The 26,949-nt window shown below is 45.1% G+C and overlaps 1 protein-coding gene across 1 annotated transcript in view; it reads left to right on the forward strand.

Annotated features, from left to right (window-relative positions):
• Window positions 1–3,526: 3,526 nt before the first annotated feature.
• The window catches only part of dlg2 (discs, large homolog 2), a gene marked incomplete at its 5' end in the record, with an annotated part of 279,475 nt that continues 256,052 nt past the window's right edge, over window positions 3,527–26,949 (forward strand). Inside the window, one exon of the mRNA XM_084320420.1 lies at window positions 3,527–3,625. Within this exon, the coding sequence (XP_084176546.1) occupies window positions 3,527–3,625 (99 nt within the window). The remainder of the gene's footprint in view (window positions 3,626–26,949) is intronic.

A 26,949-nucleotide genomic window follows, 5' to 3' on the forward strand; every position in this document is an offset into this window, starting at 1 on the left:
AAGACAGACTACCACGGCAAGCCTATAGAAAAGTATTCTATTTAATAAAAATAATTATTATAATAATTATTATAAGGTCGGCTGATTGGCGCAGTGGGCAAGGCGCTCGCCACTAACGCAGGAGACGCTGGGTTCGAGCCCAGCTCTCGGCGTTGCTACCAGCTGGCCGGTCGTTCATACTAACACAATTGGCAGTGTTAGAGGGTGAGAAAGCCGGTGGGTGGGGATTGGACGTTGTGGACAGCGACTCCTACAGGTCGGTTTGGTGACGCCGGTGCGGCGGAAACAGGAAGTATCGGGGGCAGCGTGAGCCTCCCATGCATTACTCCTCGCCACTGAGAGTTCGAGCTGCTGCGGTGAAAAGATGCGACAGGCTGCCTCCTCGTGTACCGGAGGGGACACGTGATGCAAGGCTTCTGTCCTCACTACAACCGACCAGTGGGAGGCATAGTCTAGCAACGTTCAAGACAGGGGAGGGAAGAATTGGATAATACGAAATTGGGGATGGGAGAAAAATAGAAAAATGAAGAGAAAAAGTGGATAAAAAAAAATGTTATTATAAATATATAATAATAATTATAAATATTTTATTCCTATTGTACTGAATTCGTACCGAACTGTCACACCAATACTGAGGTACGTACCGAACCGTGGCTTCTGTGTACCGTTACACCCCTAATACCAGGGCATACAGTGAAATGCGGGTGGTCATGCCCGCATCGATTGTGCAATAATACAATAATAAAATAGACATGACCGAAAAAACAGGTAAGACACAAGATGTGCATTATAAAAATAGACATGCTAAGTTCCTGAGAAACTGGTTCCTATGTACACTACTATACAATATAGAATTTTAACTCCGTCATTATTATACTTAATGTATCTAAACTATACTATACAATACCTCATTCCTTTAAACTGACTTTTCCATTGTTTAAAGTGATTGTTTAAAGCGGTTGCAGCATGAGTGTTCTGAATAGCATTAAATGTTCCAACAAAATGTACACCTTAAAGGGGCACTTCACCCAAAAAAATTTACTGATTTATTTTGTACATAATCTCATACATATCCAAAAACTCTGAGCAGTTTTGCACACTTTCATTTAGTCTGACAGTTATTGAGAGTAAATTAGTTTGAATATGGCCACCAGTGATGTCATCGGGGACACATTGAGTGCCAGCCATGCGGAGCGCTAAAAGGCTCTGTATGCCAGCATCCACTTCAATGATAGAGCTCTCATATTTGCAAACGCATAAACTATGTCTTAAATTATGGCTATGTGTCTAATCTGGCCGTCGCTTATCAATGACTTGTTTGCAGTCAACATTGTCGAAACGGATTGTTTTTTAATCGGTTAATTTCCGTTTTATACCGTTTTGAAAAACGCTCGTTTTTTTTAAGTTTCAAGAAAATATAAAGATTCTGTGATAATCGCCCTTTACTGGAATATTCTGGAATACACAAAAAACGTTGAAATTTTTTGGCCTATTTATGAATCGTTTTCAAATGAACGCTAGATTATCGATAGTGTACTTATGCACGCTATAGAAGCGAGCTGAAAAATCGATTCTCTCATTTCCTGATCAGCACACACACACACACGCACACACACACACATAGGGCACACGTTGATATCTCTGTGAAAAAAGTTCTGATTATCCTAAGACTGGTAAAATAGATTCCTTACCTCAGATCAGATGTTCTCCAAAAAGATTATTCCAATTCCTGATCGCCATTCCAAATATCGATCGTGTTTATTGATCCAACGCTGGGTACTGGAAATATGTATTCCACGCTGTCCTCTCGGGTGACTTGTCTGAGAAGTAAAATGAGGAAGCTGGATTTCCCCCCCCCCCATGTGTTTCATTCAATCCATTCCAAAGGGGTGCAGTACAACAGGGAGAGACGATAGGGGGCGGTATTTTCCCAATGGAGCTCAGAGAGAGTTTGCAGCACTAACGTGAGACTAGATTGATGAAATATGAATTCAAATAGCTAATAAAAAAAAAGCAAGATTTATTGTCGCTGGCACTCAACGGTCGGCATGAACTAACGATAAATCTCGTCGCTGGCACTCAATGTGTTAAATGATATGGTAGCAGTCCCTATAAGACATGGTATTGCTATTTTTTCATCATTTCATGGTGCTGTTTTAGATGTGTGTGAAATTATGTGTAAAATAAACCGGCATTGTTTTTTGATGAAGTGCCCCCTTTAAATGGTTAAAGCTAGTCCGAAGCACTCTTGCAGGCTAGAGATTACTGAAAAGCCAGTGGGGTCTCTTGCTTGTTGTCATTTTGTGTGTTTGTGCTTATATATGTACACAGTGAGGGTCACACCTCTCTTTTGCAAGCTAGCGGTTTAGACAGCAAAACAATAGTGACACCACTGAGCAACTAGAGCCACACAGAGAAATCATCCTGCTGTGGTTTTGTCATTTTCACCTAGAATTCATTCACACATGAGTACTGCCCCTTCTGTGCCTTTCAACCCGGGCAGCTGGCCAGATAAACTTGTGAGCTGTTCAGGCTGGTATTTTGGGCTCTGATGCCTGCAAAAGGAAAGGCCAATATGCTATTATTGAATATAAGGTACGACTTAAGTCATAAGCGTCATTGATATCGATTTATTATGATTATTTTTTGTATTGACCTTGAAAACCGGGTTGCCTATTCTTTAATTGGAGCCGAAGAGTGCTGCCGAGTGCTTCCGCGTTTTCCCTGATTGGCTGCGACACGCCCCGCGGCAGCGCGGCAGCCGCAGAGCTTGCGGCATTATGTAGCCGTAATCCCCGATGATTTTTCATCGACGCTTAGCTCAACTGGTACGCCGCCGTGCTGTGGAGCCTGCGGTGCGGTTGGTCACAAGTTCGAATCACTTCAATTTTTTTTAACTCGTTTATGGCACAGAATGTGTTAATAGGTTAATATATCAAATACATGTACAGTAGCTTGTTCTCTGTATACATAAGGGACAGTTATTCTTAATAAATTAATACATGTAGCTAGCTTGTGCTCTGTGTACATAAGGGACAGTTATTCTTAATAAATGAATACATGTAGCTTGTGCTCTGTGTACATGAGGGGTTTTATTTTAAACATGCATTTCTTTCATCTCGTTCTTGACTAATCAATGAGGAGTAATACAGTGGTTTATTCTGGCTATTTTGGAGATTCCACAGACTTGATAGAGGAATGATAAAGCATGACGATGAGAAAGCATGATGATGATGATGATGATGGAGGTTGAATAAGAGAGAGAGAGAGAGAGAGAGAGAGAGAGAGAGAGAGAGAGAGAGAGAGAGAGAGAGAGAGAGAGAGAGAGAGTTGGCAGCATTGCTCACAGAACGAGCATGAGTGAGAGAGTAAAGAGAGAGAGTAAAGAGAGAGAGTGTGTGCCAAATGATGTGTGCGGAGCGTCTCTCTCGTACACGCTCTCTCTCCCGCTCGGCTCCTCTTGTGTCTCTGTCTCATCCCTGTGGAGGTTGTTGCTACAGTCCACCCCGGCGGTGTGCCAACAGGAATGTCTCCCATAGTGAAAAACCCGGAGTGCAACCCCGTGCTGTGCCACTGCAAAGTCGCCTGCACCAACAGCACTCTGTCGCTGATGTTTGGCTGCAAGGTAGGCTGTCACTCCTGATTTCCAACATTTTAGTCTCACGGGTTGTTTTTGTTGATCACAAACAGTTGCTGGATGTTGCTAATTTTGCGTGTGTTAAAAGAGGAGTTTTTATTAATTTATTTAACACTTGACTTTAATTTCTTGGAGAATTTGGGTAGAGGTACCGGTGTCATACCCTGTGTGGTATGACTGGGTTTTGTTCATGATTATAATTGAGTTTGTCTTGTATTTGGCTCAAGCTCATTGCTACTTCCATGAGCTTGAGACTCTGGAAGCGCTGATACACACAGCGGTATTACCGTAGCACAGTGTCCACATTTGTTTTCCTCAGCTGTTTTGATGCTCACCAGAGAGCTTAATTAGGGCAGATCTCCAGCATATGCCCAGCTCGTGTTTTGTTTCTGCATCCTTGTACTGTCGCTCATCATTAGTGGTCGGGAAAGGTCAGCGTTTCTCTCCCTCTCTACAACATTCCCGTGATGCAAGTCGGATTTTTCAGCCTTGGTCTCCGTCTTTGTCTCCACTTTACTTTTGCTGTGTTACCACTTCTTCCCCTTTTGTTTTTGTCAAAAGAGACTGGGAAGTCTAGTCCCTTCTGCATGTTGTCTTTATGGAGAGACGTGGGAAGAATGAGTGGGAGAGAAGGTTCTGACAGGATTCAACCCCAGGCCGGCAGGGGTACATGTGGTTTCACAGACGAGATGACTACGCCATATCTTTTAGCAAGCCCCTGCTCATCTTCTGACTTCCCTCTCTCTGCTTCTACCACTGATCATCTTCTGACTTCCCTCTCTCTGCTTCTACCACTGATCATCTTCTGACTTCCCTCTCTCTGCTTCTACCACTGATCATCTTCTGACTTCCCTCTCTCTGCTTCTACCACTGATCATCTTCTATCTTCCCTCTCTCTCTGCTTCTACCACTGATCATCTTCTATCTTCCCTCTCTCTGCTTCTACCACTGATCATCTTCTATCTTCCCTCTCTCTGCTTCTACCACTGATCATCTTCTATCTTCCCTCTCTCTGCTTCTACCACTGATCATCTTCTATCTTCCCTCTCTCTGCTTCTACCACTGATCATCTTCTGACTTCCCTCTCTCTGCTTCTACCACTGATCATCTTCTGACTTCCCTCTCTCTGCTTCTACCACTGCTGCTGATCTTCTATCTTCCCTCTCTCTGCTTCTACCACTGATCATCTTCTGACTTCCCTCTCTCTGCTTCTACCACTGCTGCTGATCTTCTATCTTCCCTCTCTCTGCTTCTACCACTGCTGCTGATCTTTTGACGTCCCTCTCTATCTGCTCCTCTCTGCTTGTTAACAGTGGTCAGGGTGAATTTGGTCCAGCCCCTAGAGAGCTTTGTGTTATTCTGCTCTGTCAGCTGTGAGGGTCACGCTTATAAAGTCACATCCTATATAGAAAGTTAATCTTGCCTGGAGAAGGAAAAATAACAAAAGACAGAACAAGCCTAGTTCTTATTCCTCGTTTACCATGTTCTCTGATTAGCCATAATCTTCTACCAGTACTGTGTAAAAAGGGACACAATCTTGGATAAAGTGACTAAACCGAAGTATTTCAAATGTATTTAATGTACATTGCAGTTCTAGTAACACAGATTTTAGAATATGTTTGATTAAGAAGGTACTTGAATATATTTCTAGGATCCAAAGCATGGATTTTATGCAAGGATTAACTCTTTAATTATTTGGGGATAAAACAAGGCTTTGGAATCAAACCAGAATCATGGTGTCATTATAGTCCATATATCCATGGCGACAAATTTGCTACACAGGGTTGAAATTTAGACAGTACAGTTGTCGTTGATGCTCCATCCTTGTGTTAACTCAAAATGATTTAAGAGTAAGATAATGAACGGATAGGTAAAACACAAGACAGTCCTTCTTGATTTGATCCGGTCATCTTCGTGTGATTGTGGTGTGGGGGTGGTGTGATTTAAGCAGCCACACTTGTCTTGGGTCTAGCTAATTGGGCCCAGGAGCAACGGTGGCTCTACCTGTTTTGCATTAAGAGCAATCGATGGGGAGCTCCCGTAGCTCACCGCATATCTCGGCGCTATTTCTGCGTCGGGGAAAACCGTGCTAGTCACGGATCTGGGGGACACGAGTTCGATTCCCGGACCCGCCGTCATTTCTCAGAATGTCTTCCCCTGCTCTACATCCCATTTTCAACCTGTTTCTGTCGGTCATGCTTGGCCTTAAAAAAGTAAGTTTAAAAAAAAAATCGATGAGCACTGAGGTGGTGTGTGGTAGGGTCCATTGCCACATTGATTAAGATTAAAAAATATATTTGTTTCTTAAAACTCCCACCAACAGTCAGTGGAATTTGCTGATACATACCAGATAGAGCATATTGTATTGTACTGAGTGTGATGTAAAAAAAAATAAAAAATAAAAAAAAATACTCAAAAACAAACATTTTTAAAACATTTTTTATTTGAAGCACAATTTAACTTGAATGGAGACATTTGTATCGCTAAAGATGGCGGCAACAACAAAACGTTGCTTGCTACAAAACAAACATTCAGAGAAAATAATTATATGTGATTTTATCTTATGTTGAGTACAATTATAATGTAGTGCATTTTGACACAAAAATAAGGACTCTGTGGCAGAAACCACTGTATGGCGCACGTTTAGAAGGGGTCAGGTCTCGTTAGTCTTGTTAGTTGCCGTTATCAAGATGGTGGCGGAGACTTTGATATATAGTTAATATGTGGTTATATATACATTTTGATATAATTGTGTGCAATGACATCACAATATCATAATCTCACTACAAATTAGATGATACAATACGATAAAGAAATCGCTCCACCCTATGAGCAAATATACTCTTACATTATAGTGTATAATTGAACCTAAATATACTTGTTAATGCTTAACAAGATGGCCATTAAAGATGGCCATCATATGAGTGCTGCTTATTGTGACCATGACCTGCTTACAGGTCGAATCAATGCACCCACATTACACGTGATGGAATAAGTGCAACATTTAGCTCTAATGGTTATGTCTTACTCTTAAACGGTCATCACATTACAGTCTGTAAAAGAGGGGACCATGTTCTCTCAACCATTAAATAGTTTATTCCCGGGAAATGTAACTTGGTTTGAGACTTCCAAAGACTTTCCAAACACTCCAATGTGATGTTTTTTTGTTGCTGTCATTCAGACTTTAAATTGTATTCCCATGCCTGCACCCCTCTGTTGCCTGAGTCATTATTCGTGTCAGAATGGAGGATTTCCATATCATTAAAGAAAGAGATTTTCCCCTCTTCCGCTTGTTTTTAGATGAAGTGCTCATGTGTCTCTGTGTTGCTAAACTAGATTGAAATTAACATACTGTTTTAATTTCTTCCTGCCTGTTTTTTAGATGACATGCTCATGTCTCTCCACATTGCTGAACTGTAGATGGAAATTACAACATCATTTAAACATTTACATTGTTTAAAAAAAAATGCACCTATACATAAATCCAAAAAGCAGAGTGCTTGGCTCAGAGCTATAGTAATATTCTATCAGGTTGTGTTTAAAAGTCGTTTTTAAATAACCTACTGTATTAAATTAAATGTTTTCCCATATAGTGTCACTCCAAACATAAACACACACACACACACACACACACACACACACACACACGCACACATCAACTGGTATGGGTTATTACAAGACCATACAATTCCAGAAAGTACAAAACCCAATGCTCACAAAAAAAGTCAAACAGCTAAATAGGACATGGCAGCCAAAAAACAAAGAGCCAGCAGAGGACAGGTGTTCTGTTTTCCCCACAGCTCAACTCACTCTCTTTACTGTCCGTATGAATTAAGGCTGGAGCAGTGGGGGAGGGGGGGATAAATAGTAGGTATACTGTATAAAGCCACAGAGAAAGGGGTCAATGCACACAACCGCGAGGAGATTCCACACTAATTCTGCACAGAGGCTCCAAATCTGCCCGTGGCCATGCCACCCCGCATTTCCATCTCATCTCCTCGCTGCTGCCAGGGGAGCGCCAGGGAGGAGGCGTGGACTCTCAGTGTAGCATGGCAGAGTGCCCTGAGCGCAGCCCGAGCGCAGCTCGTCAGGCCGGCTCTACAGCCAGGGCATATTAGGAAGGAGTGTGCAAATGTTATGTGTATTTATAAGTTTAACTTTTGACAATAATGTATTGTTACAGTAGTTCAGTGTTTGTGGCTTGGTTTGGCCTTATCATTGAGGGCTTTTTGAAAACCAAAGGATGGGTTTTGGCCCCAATACCAGAATTAATGTTATTCATAATTATCTTGGACACACAGTTTGGATTTATGAACACGGGCAAGCTTCTTCCAAAGCTGGAAACTAGTGAAAACCATGGTGTTGCCTCAGTGACATGGTATGGGTTGACTTTGGTGATACAGTAAGGGTGCTTTCTCACTCACCATTCGGGTCCGTTCCGGTCCGTACCGTCCTCATTCCGGGTTAGGGTGCGAACTCCCCCCCCCCCCCTCTCCCCCCTCTAATTTGTGTACACACTTCAGTCTTGGTTCGCTCCGGGTTCTGTTTACGGTTTGCGTTTTGAGCGTGTACGCTTGCCGTAGGCGATGATGTCACGCTCGAAAATGTAAACACAGGAAGTGTTAACATGGCGGTGGAGACTGGATGCTGATATAAAATAAACAAATAACCAATAAATATGAAGTTATATTTGAACCTCTGTTGTCAAGCCTTGTCAATATAACCCACCCCCTTTTCTCACGAATGGATGGTGTTGTAGAGTCCGCTTTTGAGCGTTTCCCAGGGCTAACGCTAAGCTAACGGCTAACGCTAGTTAGCTTAGCCTGTTCAGCAGCTAACATCCCATCGCTCGTGGCAATTATATTGAATGTCATTGATCTACTGGTCGATCACGGCCGACTGGTTGGGCACCACTGGTCTATAGAAATAAATGCATTCGAACAAGAAAGTATAGTAGACATAGCAATGGCTAACGCTAAGCTAACGGCTAACGCTAGTTAGCTTAGCCTGTTCAGCAGCTAACATTATCCCATCGCTCGTGGCAATTATATTGCATGTCATTGATCTACTGGTCCACCACGGCCGACTGGTTGGGCACCACTGGTCTAATAGAAATAAATGCATTCGAACAAGAAACCAATGTATAGACATAGCAATGGCAAACAAAATTGCCAGGCCTAATGCGAGCCAGGGAAGTGTGCTTTGTGTAACGTGGCTTCATGTTTTCATCCACTGAGCTGTGAGGCTCCACATGCTTGTTTTTGGTTGAGATCTGAACTCACAAATTGCCCATAAAGTTTTTGTGGGTATTGTCCAGTTATTGCTGTGTGGTTTTATCTGCCCAAAATTCAAGCAAGCATGAAAGCATTACAGTAACGACGTTGTGTGTGTCACGCCCCCCGCTCCCACTGGCACCCGGGGGGGGGGGGGGGGCGTTCTCACTCAGACAGACACACCCTTTTCTGGTTCGACCCGGCGCTGATTCGACCCCGAATGGTGAGTGAGAAAGCATCCTAAGAGTGCCCAGTGTGATTTCACAGGGATATGGGTACATAGTATAGTGAGGTGGCTTAAACGCAGCACCCAAGTCAGGGGGGGGGGGGGGGGGGGGGTTATATGCAGCTCAAGCAAAAGAAACACAACACTCCGCTTAGATATAATCTGTGGAGGCACAGCCTCCTAGCTGGTAGATGGCTTTGACAGTGTATCTGTATCATTACCAGATACGTACCACTCCTAATATTTTTTATTTATTTATTTAACCTTTATTTAACCAGGAAGTCCCATTGAGATAGAATATCTCTTTTGTAAGGGAGACCTGGCCAAGATGACAGCAATAACATTTGCAATACATCACACAGCAATAAAATGTGCGATACATCACACAAGAACATAATAAAAGGGCATGTATACAATATACAATACATCACATGTAAACACAAAAACACAAAACAGAATAGTCTACATGATCGTAAAAGTGTATGACAGTATAATACAGGGTAATACAGTAATTTTGCAGTTGGGACCCGACTACAGAAAGCAGCAAAATTTTTCTTGTAGGAAGTTATGTACTGTAATAGAGATTTAAATTTGCAGAGAGAGACCAGGGTAACTAAGTGGATATGGTCCTGTAGCAGCCCATTCGATGCCCAAGGTGTGACGCTTGAAAAAGCTGTTCTTCCTAGTTCAGTGTGTATTCTGTTTTTTTTTTTTTTTTTTTAAGTAGCCATCGTGTGGAACTGGTATGGTAGCTGCTAGAGGCAAAGCTAATTAGATTGGAAAGATATAGGGGAAGCTTCCCAAGGATGGCCTTATATATAAAAACAAACATGTGGGATTTCCTCCGTACATACAGAGAATAATATTAACTTTGCAGTATGTGTAAATAATCAGGCATCTGGAAAGCTGTAGCCTACATGGTTTCTCTCTGTGACCCATCGTTTGGAGAGTATTGTATGTGTTGGCATAGGCTCGCACAGGCTATTTCCTTTTCATTACAGTATGAACAGTTTCACTTGTATAGACTAAAGACTGTCATTTATTTAATTAGATTATTGCACATGCTGTAGCCAATTACATAATAATGAAGAGGACAAACCTTGAAGTCCAATTTTGCCTTTGTCTCTCAATAGCATAACAATTACAATAATGAAGCCTAATGATAGCATGTGATTAAGACATAATTAATTGATAATAATAGCATGTTTGAATAAGGCCTCCAAAATGCCAGGGAGAAAACCCTGCAAGGCGTGCTAGCTCATGTGCCATGGCTGGAGTTCCACTACAGAACAAAGTACGTAACTAGCTTGAGGGGGACACATCTAATGCTCCTTTAATAGTTTATTAGACATGATTGTTGCTCTAAACTCTCATTGTTGTAGACTTAAACAAAAATCATAGCCTACTGTTTATCTTCTCATTTTCTTTATCAAGGATAGCACAATGAAGCCTCAGACTTATTTCCATTGTGGTCCCTGATGTGTTGATGATGGCCAGTATGTCGGAAGCCCATGTGGCTAGGTAGCATCCAACTATGAGCAAACCAATACAAATAAAAGCATATAACTAGCATTCAACAATCATAACCAAATACAGATTACAGTGTAAACATACTCCTTTGGAAAATGGTCCTTAACTCATTCAGCGCCGGCCATTTTCCTCATACTGTTCTAGCTAGGCCATGCTTTAAAGATAGGGGTGCGTCACCTTGTTTGTAGAGCTATATCTATATTCTATATTATAGCTATGGAGACAATACTATGGTCATTTGACAGTCAGTATCTTCCATCGAACATGCAAAAAAGAATAAATGTCTTCATGTATACGTTCGTGCGTTATCCCGTGGTGAATATAAGTATAGTTTCGGAGTGATCCGGGCTAATTCCTGGAAAGCTGAGTCATAGGGCGCTACGTGAATTCTATAAAAGCATTGGCGTTTCATCCCTGGACACGCTACTACCGTAAATCCTCAGATATAGGACGGGTCTTGTATTTACCTCAGCTGCAAAGAGCACCAGGCCTTTATTAGAGAGAGGCTTATATAAGAGGCAGGCCTTAATTTCACAAACTGGCCAATTGTAATTGTGATTGATTGATTGATTGATTTTATTTAGACATAAACATATACAGATCACATGAGTATTTGCTTTGTCAGGGTGAAACTGTGGTGGATTAACGTAATTCACACACTGAAGTTGGAACTGTCTATAGGTTGCGGGGTCCGGGGACGATTTAGCGTGTGGTACCTACTCGACTACCTCAGTCGAATCGAGTTGCATTGATACAGTAACATGCAGTAGCTTTAGCTAACACTATCATAGCCATCATGATCTGTAATGCCAACTGGACAACGCCAGCCCCGCCTGCCAACGCCATATAGATAGCGAACGTTAATGTTAATGTTTGCAAAACAAAGCCAACGTCATCCAGCCGACACCACAGATCTAGATATGACAACGTTAGCTAACGCTAAAGCTAACGCCAACGAGAGGGAAACGTTAATGTAGTCAGTGTAGAGAGAGGCAGCACTTAATTTGCATTGGCAAGAGTTTATCTCATTCTATATCACGGCACGAAAAATAAAAATAAATCCTTTTTTTTGCGACCTTGTATTGGAAGCCGGCCTGTATTTGTCTGCATGTATCAAACCCCCGGCTTATATAAGAGGCCCGTCCTTTATTCGAGTACCCTCCACTATTAGAGGATTTACGGTATTTCCAAATCAAATGTATATAATAGGTATTATGTTTCATCATGAATGCATGCAAGGGGGGGGGGGTTGTTTCTGATGCTTTGATTGCCAGTAACGACATTCGTTTTGAACACTACACACGCTGATCAGCTGGATCGATATGAAAACATTGCAGGATCAAGCTGGAATTGATGTCAGATAGTCCTTACCTTTGATCGGGGCTAACCAAGAAGAATATTCCAATTATTTGATCGCGATCTGGTCCATCTGATGTCCATCTGGTCCACGACATAATCCGGCACAACACATGCATTGAGTGTCCCGGACACTTTTCAATGTGATCAAGTGAACCTCTAGGCTTCCCTGTACTAACATTCTCCGCCCGGAGGGGTTTAATTGTAACACACGGTCTGGAACAGGGTTTACTCCACTCTCGATACTGCCACCTAGCAGGATATGGCCGGTACTGCACCCTTGGGTCCCAGTATGCCTTTTAATGGCAGCATACAGGTCTCAGTGACATTGAATAGAATATAAAAAATTTTAAAAAGGAAAAACTATCCAAAAATGTACGGTTGGCGAGCAAACATGTATATAAACGCTGTTGGCGCAGATTGAGTTAAGGTACTGTAATGCTCTGTTCTTAGCTGTATTTGCACTGACCGCCTCTAGAAGTAGCCAACCCGGCTGGTGGAAATGCTGTTTCCCCACATGGTTCCCTCGAGGCCAGACCCAGCACCACCATGACTAATTTATTAATGTATTTTTCAGTAATTTTATCCAGCCTCTGTACCATGAACACATTGCATAATCAAAACAACAGAAAACTAAAGAGCTGGCTAGCAGTCTTAAGACTTGCTGCATCGGGTACTTTGGCATTTCTAGCTAAAAACCTAGTTATACTGTTCTCCTTATCCATAATCTTTATTGTCAGCTTACTATCTAACAAGCATCCTAAGTAGCTGAACCACCAAGGTCAGTATTAGTCTAATTTAGCTTGATAAATAGTTAAATGATTATTTCAGTTTTAGAATGTCACTTAGAATAAATAGCCTGCAATCTGTTATCATCCTTGTCAGAAGCTAAAATAACTTAATCATCAGCATATAAAACACATTCTCCATACAAGCTGACCTCATATCATTCAGATTAAGAATATTAGGGGACCCAAGACGCTCCCTTGTGGAACATGTTACGGTTGTACCTTGCATAGATGACCTTGTGAATTTCTCTTCTGATCTCTATCTGTTAAATAGGAGACAAACCAATCCTAAGCTAATGAGTCCAGACTTAATGCTGCTTATTAAACAGAAAGCTGTGGCTCACAGTTACTAGCTGGGCTCTACAGCTACAAATAGTTTTTCCAAAGACGGTGACAGTGGGGAGCAGAAAGAGGAAGATACTCAGTGCTTGCATCTCTTTAGAGGCATAAAAACCCCAGACATTTTATTTGACATACAAATTAGGTTAGCAGTAACTTCCGTTCAGCTTTATTTAATTGAATGTAACTGAATTAGTCTAGGGCTTCGGTTTAGTCTTAGTAGATTTGTATGCCCCCCCCCCCCCCCCCCATGCTGAATGATGTATTTTCTGAAGAATGGTGAGCACATCTCTGCTAAGAACTTGAACAGCTTCTTATGCATGATTGTATGTGGGAAACTCAAATGTTGCAGATTTGTTGATGAAAATCAACAAACTGATTAGTCGACAAAGAATGGTCCTCATTCTCGAATTTAATTATTGATTTAATTACTTTGTGTTTCGCTTTTATCTCATCTGTCAGGTAAAACAACGGTTGACTTAACATTTCTTGTTGTAATTTCCATCAACAAAAGTACTACAGATGAGCAGTAGTCTAAAGTTAACATGCTTGTAATAAATGCAATCCTTTTGAACACTTTTTAATATTCAATATAATTCACTTCCATCTTAGCCCTTAAACGCTCTCCTAATCACACTTTCATGTTTCCCTGCACTGCTCTACAGTTGTGTAACCATAGTATGGTTGAATGCACCAAGGGCTACAAGTGCTGCTTCTCTTGTATTGTAGGTCACTGGGCTTCTCTCAGGCTCTAGGGTCAGATGGGCTCTCATGATGAGTGCTTTCACAATCCATTCTTTTGACCTTATTATAGCGATCCTACTGCGGCCTGGTTAGAAATATAATCCCATTATTAGGGCTGGGTGGTATACCCAAAATATCATATCACAATATTTGTTTTGATGGTATAATGGTACGTTTTCCAGAAGAAATGTAATGCAATTGTCATGGTCTTATTTAATTCAAAATGGTATATTTTATTTTACTTTAATACTGTTGCAAGGAATTTTTTTTTAATTAACTTAGAAATATACAATATGTCTATATTTTTTAGTGTATACATTCATACCTTTGCATTGGATCCATGACGGTATACTGTACCTTCCAGCCATTATAACATAATGTAGCTTACAGTCGCCCAAAACTGTATTCATCCTTACTGTTTTCCTTACACACACACACACACACACACACACACACACACACACACACACACACACACACACACACACACACACACACACACACACACACACACACACACACACATACACACACACACACACACACACACACACACACACACACACACACACACACACACACACACACACACACACACACACACACACACACACACACAATACATTACAGTATTGGCATTCGACACACAGTTTATATCAATTCAGTCAAATATGACGTGTTTGCTGTTGAGAATTAGATGCAACATGTCAAACACGGTAACATACACAAATTGATTTGTACACCATGCAGGCGAAGGTGTTTAGTCATGTACGTAGTGGATCCTCTTTTGAACAAAATAAGTTTTGAGTTTAAGTGTTAACACTTTGAGTGCCAACGACGAGATTTCTCGTTAGTTCATGCCAACCGTTGAGTGCCAACGACGAGAGATCTATTTATTTTTTTATTATCGATTTCCATAAATTTTTCATCAATCTAGCCTCACGTTAACAGTGGGGATCTGTCTGAACTCGAACAGGGAAAATACTGCACCCTATCGTCTCTCCGGATGGTACTGCACCCCTTTGGATTGGATTGAATGAAACGCATGGAGAAAAAAAAGTCCTGCTTCCACATTTTACTTGTCAGGCATGTAACCGGAGACGATCGAAGTCATCGCCGACCACCAGAACAGCGGAGAATGTGTGTTTCCAGTACCCAGCGTTGGATCAATAAACGCGATCGATATTTGGAATGGCGATCAGGAATTGGAATAATCTTTTTGGAGAACATCTGATCTGAGGTAAGGAATCTATTTTACCAGTCTTGGGATAATCAGAGCTATTTTCACCTATATATCAGCGTGTGCCATATGTGTGTATGTGTGTGTCTGTGTGTGTGCGATCAGGAAATAAGAGAATCGATTTTTCAGCCCGCTTCTATAGCGTGCATAAGTACACATATACTATCGATAATCTAGCGTTTATTTGAAAACGATTCATAAATAGGCCGAAAAATGACAACGTGTTTTGTGTATTCCAGTGTATTCCAGTAAAGGGCGTTTATCACAGAATCTTCTGAACATTTCTGAAACTTTCAAAAACAAGCGTTTTTCAAAATGGTATAAAACGGAAATGAACCGATTAAAAAAACAATCATTTTCGACAATGTTGACTGCAAACAAGTCATTGATAAGCGACGGCCATATTAGACACATAGCCATAATTTAAGATATAGTTTATGCGTTCGCAAATATGAGAGCTCTGTCATTGAAGTGGGTGGTGGCACGCAACAGGGCACCGGACCCGTGGCACTCAAAGTGTTAAGAGGCATTCGCTCACTTAAGCTCCACTAGCCAGCTCAAGTGAAAATGGAAGGATTGCCAGCTAATGTCATTGCAGCCCTTCAGGATGCTATTAGGTCATTAATTAAGTGGTGTGTTTTTCAGGCTCAATGTTAGCATAAAGGCTTAATCTCCTTTTCAGGTTTGTAGGAGATATAGGTTTTTTTCTAGGCCTAATCTCCTTTAAGTTTATTTGGTTGCCAATTCTGCCTGCCTTGTGGGTTTACGGAATGTCACAGTTGGCATCATGAGCCTAGTTAGGTTTCCTCATAGGACCTGGCCCTGGTGTTAGAGGCTGAGTGTGATGCTCTATTTGGACCTTTGCAAGAGGTTGAACATAAGGTGTTGTTTTAACAAAACAGCCCTGCGGCTCGAGCTTGGTTAGAACTGCTAAGCGCATGGGTGAGCTTCATGTCGTCAGGTCACCCGTTGTGTGTGCAGTTTGCTCAGGCAAGCTTGAGAGTTTTCCTCAGGCCTGATGTAGCCTTCATGCCTAAGGTGCTTAAGTAGGTCTTGAGCTGTTTTGTGATATTTTAGGTTTGCCTGGTCAACTTTTATAAAACTTTTGTAAATGTTATGGTTTGACTTCGGTGCAAAAATAGACACTGAGAGCGAAGTCCAAATACAATCCAAAGTGAAAATATCTTCGGTGTGATAAACACACAGTGGGAGAAGTTAGGTCAAAATATTATCCCAGTGAAACAATCAAAAAGGCAACCGCTGGGTGAGTGACTGTCTGATAAAAAGGTGGTAATCTTCAGTGTTATAAAAACACACGAAAACGGAATTTGATCAAAGACAGTCATTAAAAACTCACCCAGGCGTTGTGCGTAAAGAGCGCTGGAACAGCAGCGGAGCGAGCGCGTCGCCACGGGAAAAAGGTGTCCAAGAGGAAGGCTTCTTGGATATCCTGGAGGTAAAGCACAGGGAACAACAGCAGCAGCAGGAACGGCGAATGCAAACAGAAAATATCAAAACGATCCAACCAAACTTGAGTGGGGAAACGGGGTATAAATAATAAGGGATTGATTGATTGACAAGCAGTGACAGCTGGGGGATGTGATTGAAAAGCGTGTGGACGGGAGAGAACCAATCAACGACGTCTCTGGGAAGAAGCGTGTGAATGGGGGGAATGAAATGATTAACAGAAACAAATGGAAAACAGAGCGAGGTGGTTTAAAGGAACAGAGCGAGTAAGTGAGCAAGGACAGAAACCTCACAGTACCCCCTCCTCCACGGGAGCCACCCGGCGACCAGGCCGACCCGGCTCGTCAGGATGGGCACGATGGAAGTCAGTGATCAAGCTGGGATCCACGATGAGCTGCCGGGAGACCCAGCTACGCTCCTCAGGACCGTACCCCTCCCAGTCCACCAGGTATTGGAACCCCCGGCCCCGCCGACGAACGCCCATCAACCGGCGGACCTGCCACTGGGGGTGACCATCCACCAACACGGGAGGCGGAGGATCAGGAGCTGGAGGCATAAGGGGACTGAGGGAGACGGGCTTAACCCGGGAGACATGGAACACGGGGTGGATGTGCATGGACGCAGGAAATTTCAGGCGCAGGGCCGCCGGACTGAGTACCTTCAGGACCTCGAAAGGTCCGACGAAACGGGGGTTGAGTTTCTTGGCCGAGGACCGTAGCAGCAGGTCCTTTGCGGAGAGCCACACCCTCTGCCCAGGGCGGTAAGTCGGCGCAGGAACCCGGCGCCGGTCGGCACCACGACAGGCGCGCTCAGATGTCCGGAGCAGCGCGGTCCTGGTGATCTCCCAAACTCGTCGGCAGCGGTCGAGGTGGACCTGCACGGAGGGAACTGCCACTTCCGCCTCCTGTGCGGGGGAAAGAGGGGGTTGGTAGCCCAGGGAAACCTCAAAGGGTGAGAGGCCGGTGGCGGAACTGACCATTGAATTGATGGAGTATTCAACCCAGGGAAGGAAACGGCTCCAGGATGCCGGTCTCTCGGCTGCCACACACCGAAGAGCAGACTCCACGCTCTGGTTCATCCTCTCCGTCTGCCCGTTAGTCTGGGGATGATAACCAGAGGAAAGACTGACCGTTGCCCCCAATCCCTTGCAAAAGGCCCGCCATACCTGGGAGGTGAACTGGGGCCCCCGGTCAGAGACGATGTCCTGGGGAAACCCATGAAGGCGGAACACGTGGTGAGTCAGGAGGTCCGCCGTCTCGGCCGCCGAGGGAAGCTTGGAAAGGGCCACGAGGTGAACCCCCTTGCTGAATCGATCCACCACGGTCAGAAGGCAGGTGTTCCCCTGGGAGGAGGGCAGACCTGTGACGAAGTCCAGCGCCACATGTGACCACGGACGGCTCGGAACGGGAAGTGGCTGCAAGAGCCCGGAGGGTGCCTGGTGAGAGGCCTTGCTGCGGGCACAGACCGCGCAGGCCAATACGAACTCCTTGACGTCGTTCCGCATGGTGGGCCACCAGAAATGACGAGCCAGGAAGGAGAACGTGCGATGGACGCCAGGGTGGCAGGCGAACCGGCTGGTATGGCCCCAAAGCAGTACCCGGGACCGGGCAGAGTCGGGGACGAAGAGACGATGCATAGGGACGTTGCTAGGAGCACGCTGGAAGCGTAGGGCACGCCTAACCACACCCTCGATGCCCAAGGTGATGGCTCCAACCACTCGGGCCTCCGGGAGGATGGGAGTAGGGTCCTCAGAGGGTGGAGCCCCCTTGGAGTGTAACCGGGACAGGGAGTCGGCCTTCGTGTTGCGGGAACCGGGGCGGAAGGTCAGCGAGAAGTCGAACCGACTGAGGAAACTGGCCCATCTCGCCTGCCGACCGTTGAGGCGCCTGGAAGCGCGGATGAACGTCAGGTTCTTGTGGTCCGTCCAGATGGTAAAAGGCTCCTCGGCACCCTCTAGCCAATGACGCCACTCCTCCAACGCAGCCACGACCGCCAGCAGCTCCCGATTGCCGGTGTCGTAGTTCCTCTCGGCAGGGAGGAAGCGACGCGAGTAGAAGGCGCAAGGATGCACCTTCTGGTCCGAAAGAGAACGTTGGGATAGGACAGCGCCCAGGCCAGTATCCGAGGCGTCCACCTCCACAATGAACTGTCTCTTGGGGTCAGGGTGGAGCAGGATAGGGGCGGAAGTGAACCTCTTCTTGAGGGAGCGGAACGCAGCGCATGCCGCTGGGGACCAGTCGAACGGCAGAGCGGGGGAGGTCAGCTTGGTAAGTGGCTCCGCCACTTGACTGTAGTTCCGGATGAACCTTCGGTAGAAGTTGGCGAACCCGAGGAAACTCTGTAACTCCTTCCGAGTGGTGGGTTCAGGCCAATCCTCCACAGCTTGGATCTTGCGAGGATCCGCTCGGGTCAAGCCCTTCTCAACGATGAAGCCCAGGTAGTCGACGGAGTCGGAGTAGAAACGGCACTTCTCCGCCTTGACGAAGAGCCGATTGTGGAGGAGGCACTCCAGCACACGGCGGACATGCTGGATGTGTTCCTCGAGGGTCCTGGAGAAGATGAGAATGTCGTCCAGGTACACCACCACGAACACCTCCAGCATGTCACGAAGGACGTCGTTCATGAGTGCCTGGAATACCGCCGGGGCGTTGGTGAGGCCGAACGGCATCACTAGGTACTCGTAGTGGCCCCTGGGGGTCTTGAAGGCGGTCTTCCATTCATCGCCCTCACGGATACGGACAAGATGGTAGGCACTCCGGAGGTCCAGCTTGGTGAAGAACGAGGCCTGGGTCAGTGGCTCGAAGGTGGAGCTCATGAGAGGTAGAGGGTACTTGTTCTTGATGGTGATCTCGTTGAGCTGACGATAGTCGATGCAGGGTCGCAGGTCCCCATCCTTCTTACCAACAAAGAAGAAACCGGCCGCCACCGGGGAGGAGGAAGGCCGAATGAGTCCTGCTTCCAATGACTCAGAGATGTAGAGATCCATCGCCTTCTTCTCCGGAACGGTCAGACTGTAGAGGCGGCTGCCGGGAAGGGGAGCCCCTTGGCGGAGGTCGATGGCGCAGTCATAGGGGCGGTGAGGTGGAAGGGCCTGAGCCCTGGATTTACTGAAAACCTCCAAGAGGTCGTGGTACTCGGGAGGTATGGACGAGAGGTCCGGAGGCAACTCACCAGCGGGCCTCCGGGGCGGGGGACAGGACGCCGCCTGCAGACACAGGGCGTGACAGGAGGAGCTCCAGCCCTTGATGGTACCGGAGGACCAGGCGATGTGGGGCTCGTGCAGCGCGAGCCAGGGCCTACCCAGGACCACCGGGACAAGGGGGGATTGGGTGATGAGGAACTGGATTCTCTCGACGTGGTTCCCAGCGATGGTCAGCACGACTGGGCCGGTGCGTTGAGAGATGTCGGCCAGGCGGTGTTGGTCCAACGAGAAGATCTCCAAGGGCCTCACCAGGTCCTCAAGTGGAATGTTGGCTCGGGTAGCGAACTCGAAGTCGAGGAAATTCTCGTCAGCCCCAGAGTCGATGAGGGCCTCCACCGTGGCACGTTGGTCCCCCCAGGCCAGGGTGACGCTCATCAGATGGTCAGGTGGTGCGCGGCGCTGGGAATGGGAAAAACGGCTCACAAGGATCTCCCGGGGTCTCGGCGAGCCTGATCTTTTGGCCGGGTGGGGCAGTCGGCGATTCGGTGTCCCGCACCTCCGCAGTAGAGGCAGAGACCGGACCTGAGCCTTGCCTCACGCTCCGCCTGGCTCAGATGAGGGCGTCCCAGCTGCATGGGTTCCTCCTCGCGAACCGAACGGGGAGGCCTGCTACCACCAGTAGTGTTGAGGACAGGGCGTCCAGGAGTGACGTCATGCGTCCGGGGAATCCGGGGTACCTCAGGAGGTAACAGTCGGGTCCTCTCGCGCCTTCTCTCCAGGAGGCGTCCGTCGATGCGGATGACGAGGCTAAACAGGTCCTCGAGGGAGTCGGGCAACTCCCGGGTAGCGAGCTGGTCCCGGACTGCGTCACTGAGCCCCCTCAAGAAGGTTAGGCGAAGTGCAGGGTCGTTCCATCCACTCTCCACCGCCGCCAGTCGAAACTCCAGGACATAGTCCGTCACCCTGCCGCTCCCCTGTCGGAAAGTCCCCAACCGGGCTCCAGGGTCCAGACCTCGGGCTGGATGGTGGAACACTCTGCGGAGCTCCGCCACGAAGTCTGGATAGGAGAAAACAAAATCTGCATCCATTGCCCAGGAGGAAGTGACCCACTGGGCAGCATGGCCTGAAAGCAAGTTCGTCATATAAGCCACTTGGGACCCTCGAGCAGTAAAACGGCTTGGTTGATGACGGAAAACCAACTCACATTGCATGATGAATGTGGCACACTCCTCGGGATTGCCGTCGAACAGCCGTGGGACGGAGAGACGGGGTTCCCGAGGTGCGGGATCTGCTGGGGCTGCGGTGAACGCTCCTGAAGGATGTGAAGGAAGTAAAGCATTAACGGTGTCGCTCAGCGAGTGAAGCTGAGCGAGAATACCGGATTGTTGTCCCGCCAGAGCGGCCATTGACCCTTGAATAGGCAGAACCTGTTCCCTGAGATCCTGCACCGCAGCCGCAGCCCTCTCTAGTTGGTGACTGTGATCCCTGGTCAACTCGACTTGATTAGCAAGTGCGGTTCTGACCCTCTCTGTGTCGGCTGGGGTCGTCATTTTGGTTGGATCGTAATGTTATGGTTTGACACCGACCCCAAACGCAACGACACAAGAGAGTAGGATTCAGAGTTGCCAAAAACAGGGGCTTGTTTATTGAGACTAATTAAACAGCATAGAATAGGAAGAGTCTAAACAAGACTGGAATAAGCAAGGATGAATTGTTCTGCTGCTCTGCAGCTTCTCCCGAGGTGGTAGTAGGGGGTAGCAGATGCTGACGTCAGAGCCGCTCTGCAGACTTCTCGGCAGAATCTCCGAGGTGATGCGGGACCGAGAGAGAGAGAGAGGGAGCGAGTCAACACAGGGTGCAGGTAGAACGAGCAGGAGAACAGGAGAGGTGACTTGTACCCCAAAAACAAAAGTTATCCAAGTGAACTAATCAAAAAGGCAACCGCTGGGTGAGTGACTGTCTGATAAAAAGGTGGTAATCTTCAGTGTTATAAAAACACATGAAAACGGAATTTGATCAAAGACAGTCATTAAAAACTCACCCAGGCGTTGTGCGTAAAGAGCGCTGGAACAGCAGCGGAGCGAGCGCGTCGCCACGGGAAAAAGGTGTCCAAGAGGAAGGCTTCTTGGATATCCTGGAGGTAAAGCACAGGGAACAACAGCAGCAGCAGGAACGGCGAATGCAAACAGAAAATATCAAAACGATCCAACCAAACTTGAGTGGGGAAACGGGGTATAAATAATAAGGGATTGATTGATTGACAAGCAGTGACAGCTGGGGGATGTGATTGAAAAGCGTGTGGACGGGAGAGAACCAATCAACGACGTCTCTGGGAAGAAGCGTGTGAATGGGGGGAATGAAATGATTAACAGAAACAAATGGAAAACAGAACGAGGTGGTTTAAAGGAACAGAGCGAGTAAGTGAGCAAGGACAGAAACCTCACAGTAAAACCCCAACGCTGTATTGTACAATGAAGTGATGTAGATATTTATTTTCAGAACAACCTGGGCTATGCGTTTTACCACTATATATAAATATCAAATGAATTTTTGCTATCGAATGTATATAAAATATATATATAAAGATATATCAAAGATTTTTATTGAAAAACATAAAAAAACATAGAGCACAATTAAGAACAAGATTTTTGTCTCCAAAGATGTGTTCTATCAAGATCAAGGTATACATTATTATACTGTACCATAAAGAATTTATTACATTTTTGCCATAGAAGTCGGGTAGTTTTTCAATCTGTATTCTCAGGAGGCTCATACAGAACCAAGCATTTCACTGTAATGTACATGTACTTTATACGTGACAAATAAAACAAAACTTTAAATATTATTAGATGTTTATTGTTGCCCGGCTATATCTATTCTTTTCATCCCAACCTTTCTCTTCGAAGGGGCTGTCGAGACTGAATGCTTTGTTCCCAGTTCTGGCTCTGCATCATTACACAGGAATGACCCAGTCTTCCATCAGTATTATCAGTGTTTTTATTAGCAGAGGCTTTCTCACTGGATAGGTAGTGAAGGCTATTGCCATGGAATACGCATGCATGGGTAGAGCCCCCCCTCTGTGTGTACAGCCTCAGTCTACTAGAGGTATGTCTACTTCCTGTTTAGGTTTCCCTGTGAGTGAGATTTGTGCAGAGGCCACTTGGGTGTCTCCCCATTCTTTTATTAGTATTATCGTCTTGATGTACAGTAACTACTCCTAGTTTAGGTCCTGCAGTTCTGAAGGCAAATTATGTTGAATGCCCCTATGAGAACGTCTTATAATTCTAGAATTTCTAGCTGAAAGAAAGCTTAGCAAAGGAATTTTCTTATGTTGGCTTTTGTTGCTGTTTGATTGATTGATTGAAAACGTTATTAACAGATTGCAGAATGGGTACAGTACAGTACAGCTCAATAAATACAATTGTTAAGGGGATGCAGACCAGAGAAAGACTTTCGTCTTGTTTACATCAGGGTCCCCCATTTTCAATTCATCGTAACATATATGACATACATGACATACAGATAGACAATACTGCTACATCTATACATTTATGACATACCAGATTTGCAAATACAGTACTGTTTGTGATACGAAAAGAGTCCAGAAAAAAGAGTATATACATTTGACGTAGAAACTGTACATTGGAGGAGGTTGGGTAGGTGGGGGGGGGGGGGACTGTACATTGGAGGTGGTTGGGGGGGGGGGGAGGTTGGGTAGGAGTGGGGGGGGGGGGTAGGAGGGGTGGGTGGGTGGGGGACACTGTACAACTGTACAAGCAAAACTGTACATTGGAATATTGACAAGACCATACTTGGTAATTTACTGTACCTTGGAGGGGGTTGTGTTAGGACATTTACAGGGGCCAGTTTCGAATTGCAGTCTCCCGTAGGTGTTTTTTGAGAGTGTTTTTGAAAGTGGGTAGTGATTCACATTCCTTTACAGCTTTGGGTAGGGCGTTCCACATTGATGTGGCATAATTGCTAAACGTGTTTAGTCCCTTGTTTGAGCCGAATCTGGGTTTAACATGATTTGTGGAGCTCCCTCTGGTGTTGTGATCGTGGTATTCACTGACCTTTGGGAAGTATTTTGACATGTACATGGGTACCTTGGTCGTGTAGTGTATCTTGTAGACCAGGCCCATTGCAATTTGCTGTACTCTGTCGTCTACTCTAAGCCATCCTAGGTTGTCAAAGTGGGCAGGGGTGAGGTGGGTTCTAGGAGTAAGGTCAAGCAGTAGTCTGACCAGTTTGTTTTGAGATGATTGTAATTTTGTTTTTAGCGCCTTTGAGGTGCTTTGGTACCATGAGGTGCACGCATAGTCATAGTACCCTTGAATGAGTGCACCTGCCAGAGTCTTCAGGGTATTCTTGTTTACCAGGTACAAGAATCGAGTTCGTTGGTTGACTTTTTTTTATTACATTGGATGCCATTTTGTCACAGGAAAGATTTGCCTCTAGGATGGAACCCAGGTAGGTAATATCTTCTTTCCTTGTGACAATATTGTCACCCACTGTAACTGAGAAGCCGTCAGTCTTGCTGAGTTTGTTATTTGAACCGAAGAGAATGGACTCTGTTTTGCCCATGTGTAATGATAGTTTGTTATCAGTTATCAGTTAAATATGCAGATTTCGCCTAGTTCTGAGCTGAGGGTTTTTTCAACCTGTAACTTGTTCTTGTCAGAGACCAGCAGGGCTGAGTCGTCCGCAAACAGGAACAAGTTGCAGTCACAAGCTGACGACATGTCATTTGCATAAATTAGGAACAGTAGCGGACCTAGTATGCTTCCTTGTGGACCACCACAGCTTACTGTGAGGGGGGGGATAGGGTACCGTTTACCTCCACCATCTGCTCTCTCCCCTCCAGGTAGGATTGCATCCAGCTCACTGATAGACTATCAAAACCAATTGTCGAAGGCCTTTTGTAGGTCCAGCATGACCATGCCGCAGTATTTGCCCGCGTCCACCTCTTGTTTGATGTGGTCGTTTAAATAGAGAAGGCATGTGTCAGTGGAGTGGGATGTTCTGAAGTCAGATTGGAATTCGTAGATTCGATTTTTTTCCGCAAGGTATTTTTCGACCTGTTCGTATACAATTTTTTCCATGACTTTCGAGATGGAGGTAAGGATAGAAACAGGGCGGTAGTTGCCTGGGTCTAATTTACTGCCTTTTTTGTGCAGGGGTGTTACTCTCCCAATTTTGAAGTCCTTGGGGACGTGTCCCTGTTTTATGGAGAGGTTTATTATGTGTGTGATGACTGGGGTGATGGCGGCTGCTGAGTCTCTGAGGAATTTGGAGGGGATGTTGTCATGGCCAGTGGCCTTGTTAGGTTGGAGGGCGCTCAGTTTTTTGAGTACCTCATCTGTTGTTACCATTTCCAGTTTGAAGTCGTCTTTGTGGACCCTAGTATGCTACTATGTGTTCTACCCCATAATGCCCTGAGTGGGAGGGTAGTTTGTTTACCAGTGTTGTGGCTATGTTTGTGAAGAAACTGTTTAAGTAATTGGCTACATCCAGCTTGTCTGTGATGAGCGTGTTGTCCGTCTTTATGTTTATGTTTGAGAATCTGGTTTTACGTTTTTTACTGCAGCCTAGTTGGTTATTGAGTAATTTCCAAATTCACGTGGTTTGTTTTTGTTTTCCTCGGTTTTGTCATTGATGAAATTGTTCTTGTTGTTCTTGTAAAGAATCAAATACCCTCAGGCAACAGTTGTCATTTGGAGTTTGGTGCTGATAAAATACCTTAGGGAAAAATAATGTTTTTCAAGAACATTTAAATGGCAGAACATTCAATACAGCAGACATGAGTGGTCCAAGTAGCATAGTTAAAGAGCTGGGACACAAACATAATAGAGACTCATTAGTGGCCATCCATTGGTTTCCTGTTTTTATAAGTCATGACAAACTTTTTACATTGTACATAGCTTTTCATTAATGCATCACGTCTGCTCACGTATGCAGAATTGCGTTAAATAATAGGATAGGATAGGACCGGCACACAGCAACACCCCGCTCTCAGCAGGAACACTGTGAACCAACTGTATGTGTTTAGGCCTGCTGATTAATCCTGCTGGATGGCTCATGACAATTATAGCATGTGGAGAAACAAATAAACTGCTTGAGTGACTGTCTCCAGTACCTGAAGTGTAATAGCAATAGCACCCCAAAATAACACTCACACAAAGGAAGTGGAGCATGCTGGTGTTGTGCACACAGACCCAGGCACACACACACACATGTACCTGCCTACAGGGCGAGTGCTCTTTAACCCGTTCACTACTACACTACAGACGGTTAACCTTCTGTAGTGTGGTAATGAAAGCGTTACCCCTTTGTACTGTGGTAGTGAAATGGTTAATATTTTGTAGTGTGGTAGTGAAATGGTTAACATTATGTAGTGTGGTAGTGAAAGGGTTAACCACATGGGCCGTTGCACGTTGCAACACATTTTACAGCCGTCTGCCGCTGTTTGATTGACACACCGCTTGACCTATTATTACGTGCTTCCAATCTCATGTTATAAGACCAAACAGCCAACGAGTCAGTTGTTTCGAAAAAGTTACCACCTCCGGTTTCGCCTCTCAATGACCGGACAAATCACCACTGACGCTGAAAATGATTGACCGTTTGTGTAGCCAATGAAATTCTGAAAATAATGACGTCTTACTTGAGTTGGTTTTCTGAGACCGAAAAGCAAAGTAAAAGTGTACCGTACGCAAGAGAATGAACGTGCGCCTGTCTCTCTGGAGTGCAAATTGCGCTAATCTGTTGTTGCGCTGATCTGTTGTTGTGTGAGAAGGGGGTGAGAAGGGGTGGGGGTGGTGTACAGTATGTGACAAGAGATTAGTGGGGGAGGGGGAGAGGGGACTGAGATAGTGTTGACTCATCTCACTCCTTTTTGGAAAAACGCCTAAACATACCATTACTTAAAGTAAAACACAATTTTTGTTTTATATTGTTATCAACTTTGGACATGTTCAAGACTTCAGGCTATGGCCCGAGCAGTGTTAGCTAATAACTATAGAGTAGATAGATCTGTTTGCTAAATAATTCAGACAAGAATTACTCATCATCAAACCTTTATTTAACCAGAAATTAAAAAACATTGAGACCGAGGTCTCTTTTTCAAGGGTGATCTGGCCAAGAAGGCAAGCACGGATTATGACAATACATACATAACAAAGCACAATACACATACAGTAGACCAGTG

The sequence above is a fragment of the Notolepis coatsorum genome (assembly GCF_963971535.1).
Source record: "Notolepis coatsorum genome assembly, chromosome: 8".
Taxonomy (NCBI): Eukaryota; Metazoa; Chordata; class Actinopteri; order Aulopiformes; family Paralepididae; genus Notolepis; species Notolepis coatsorum.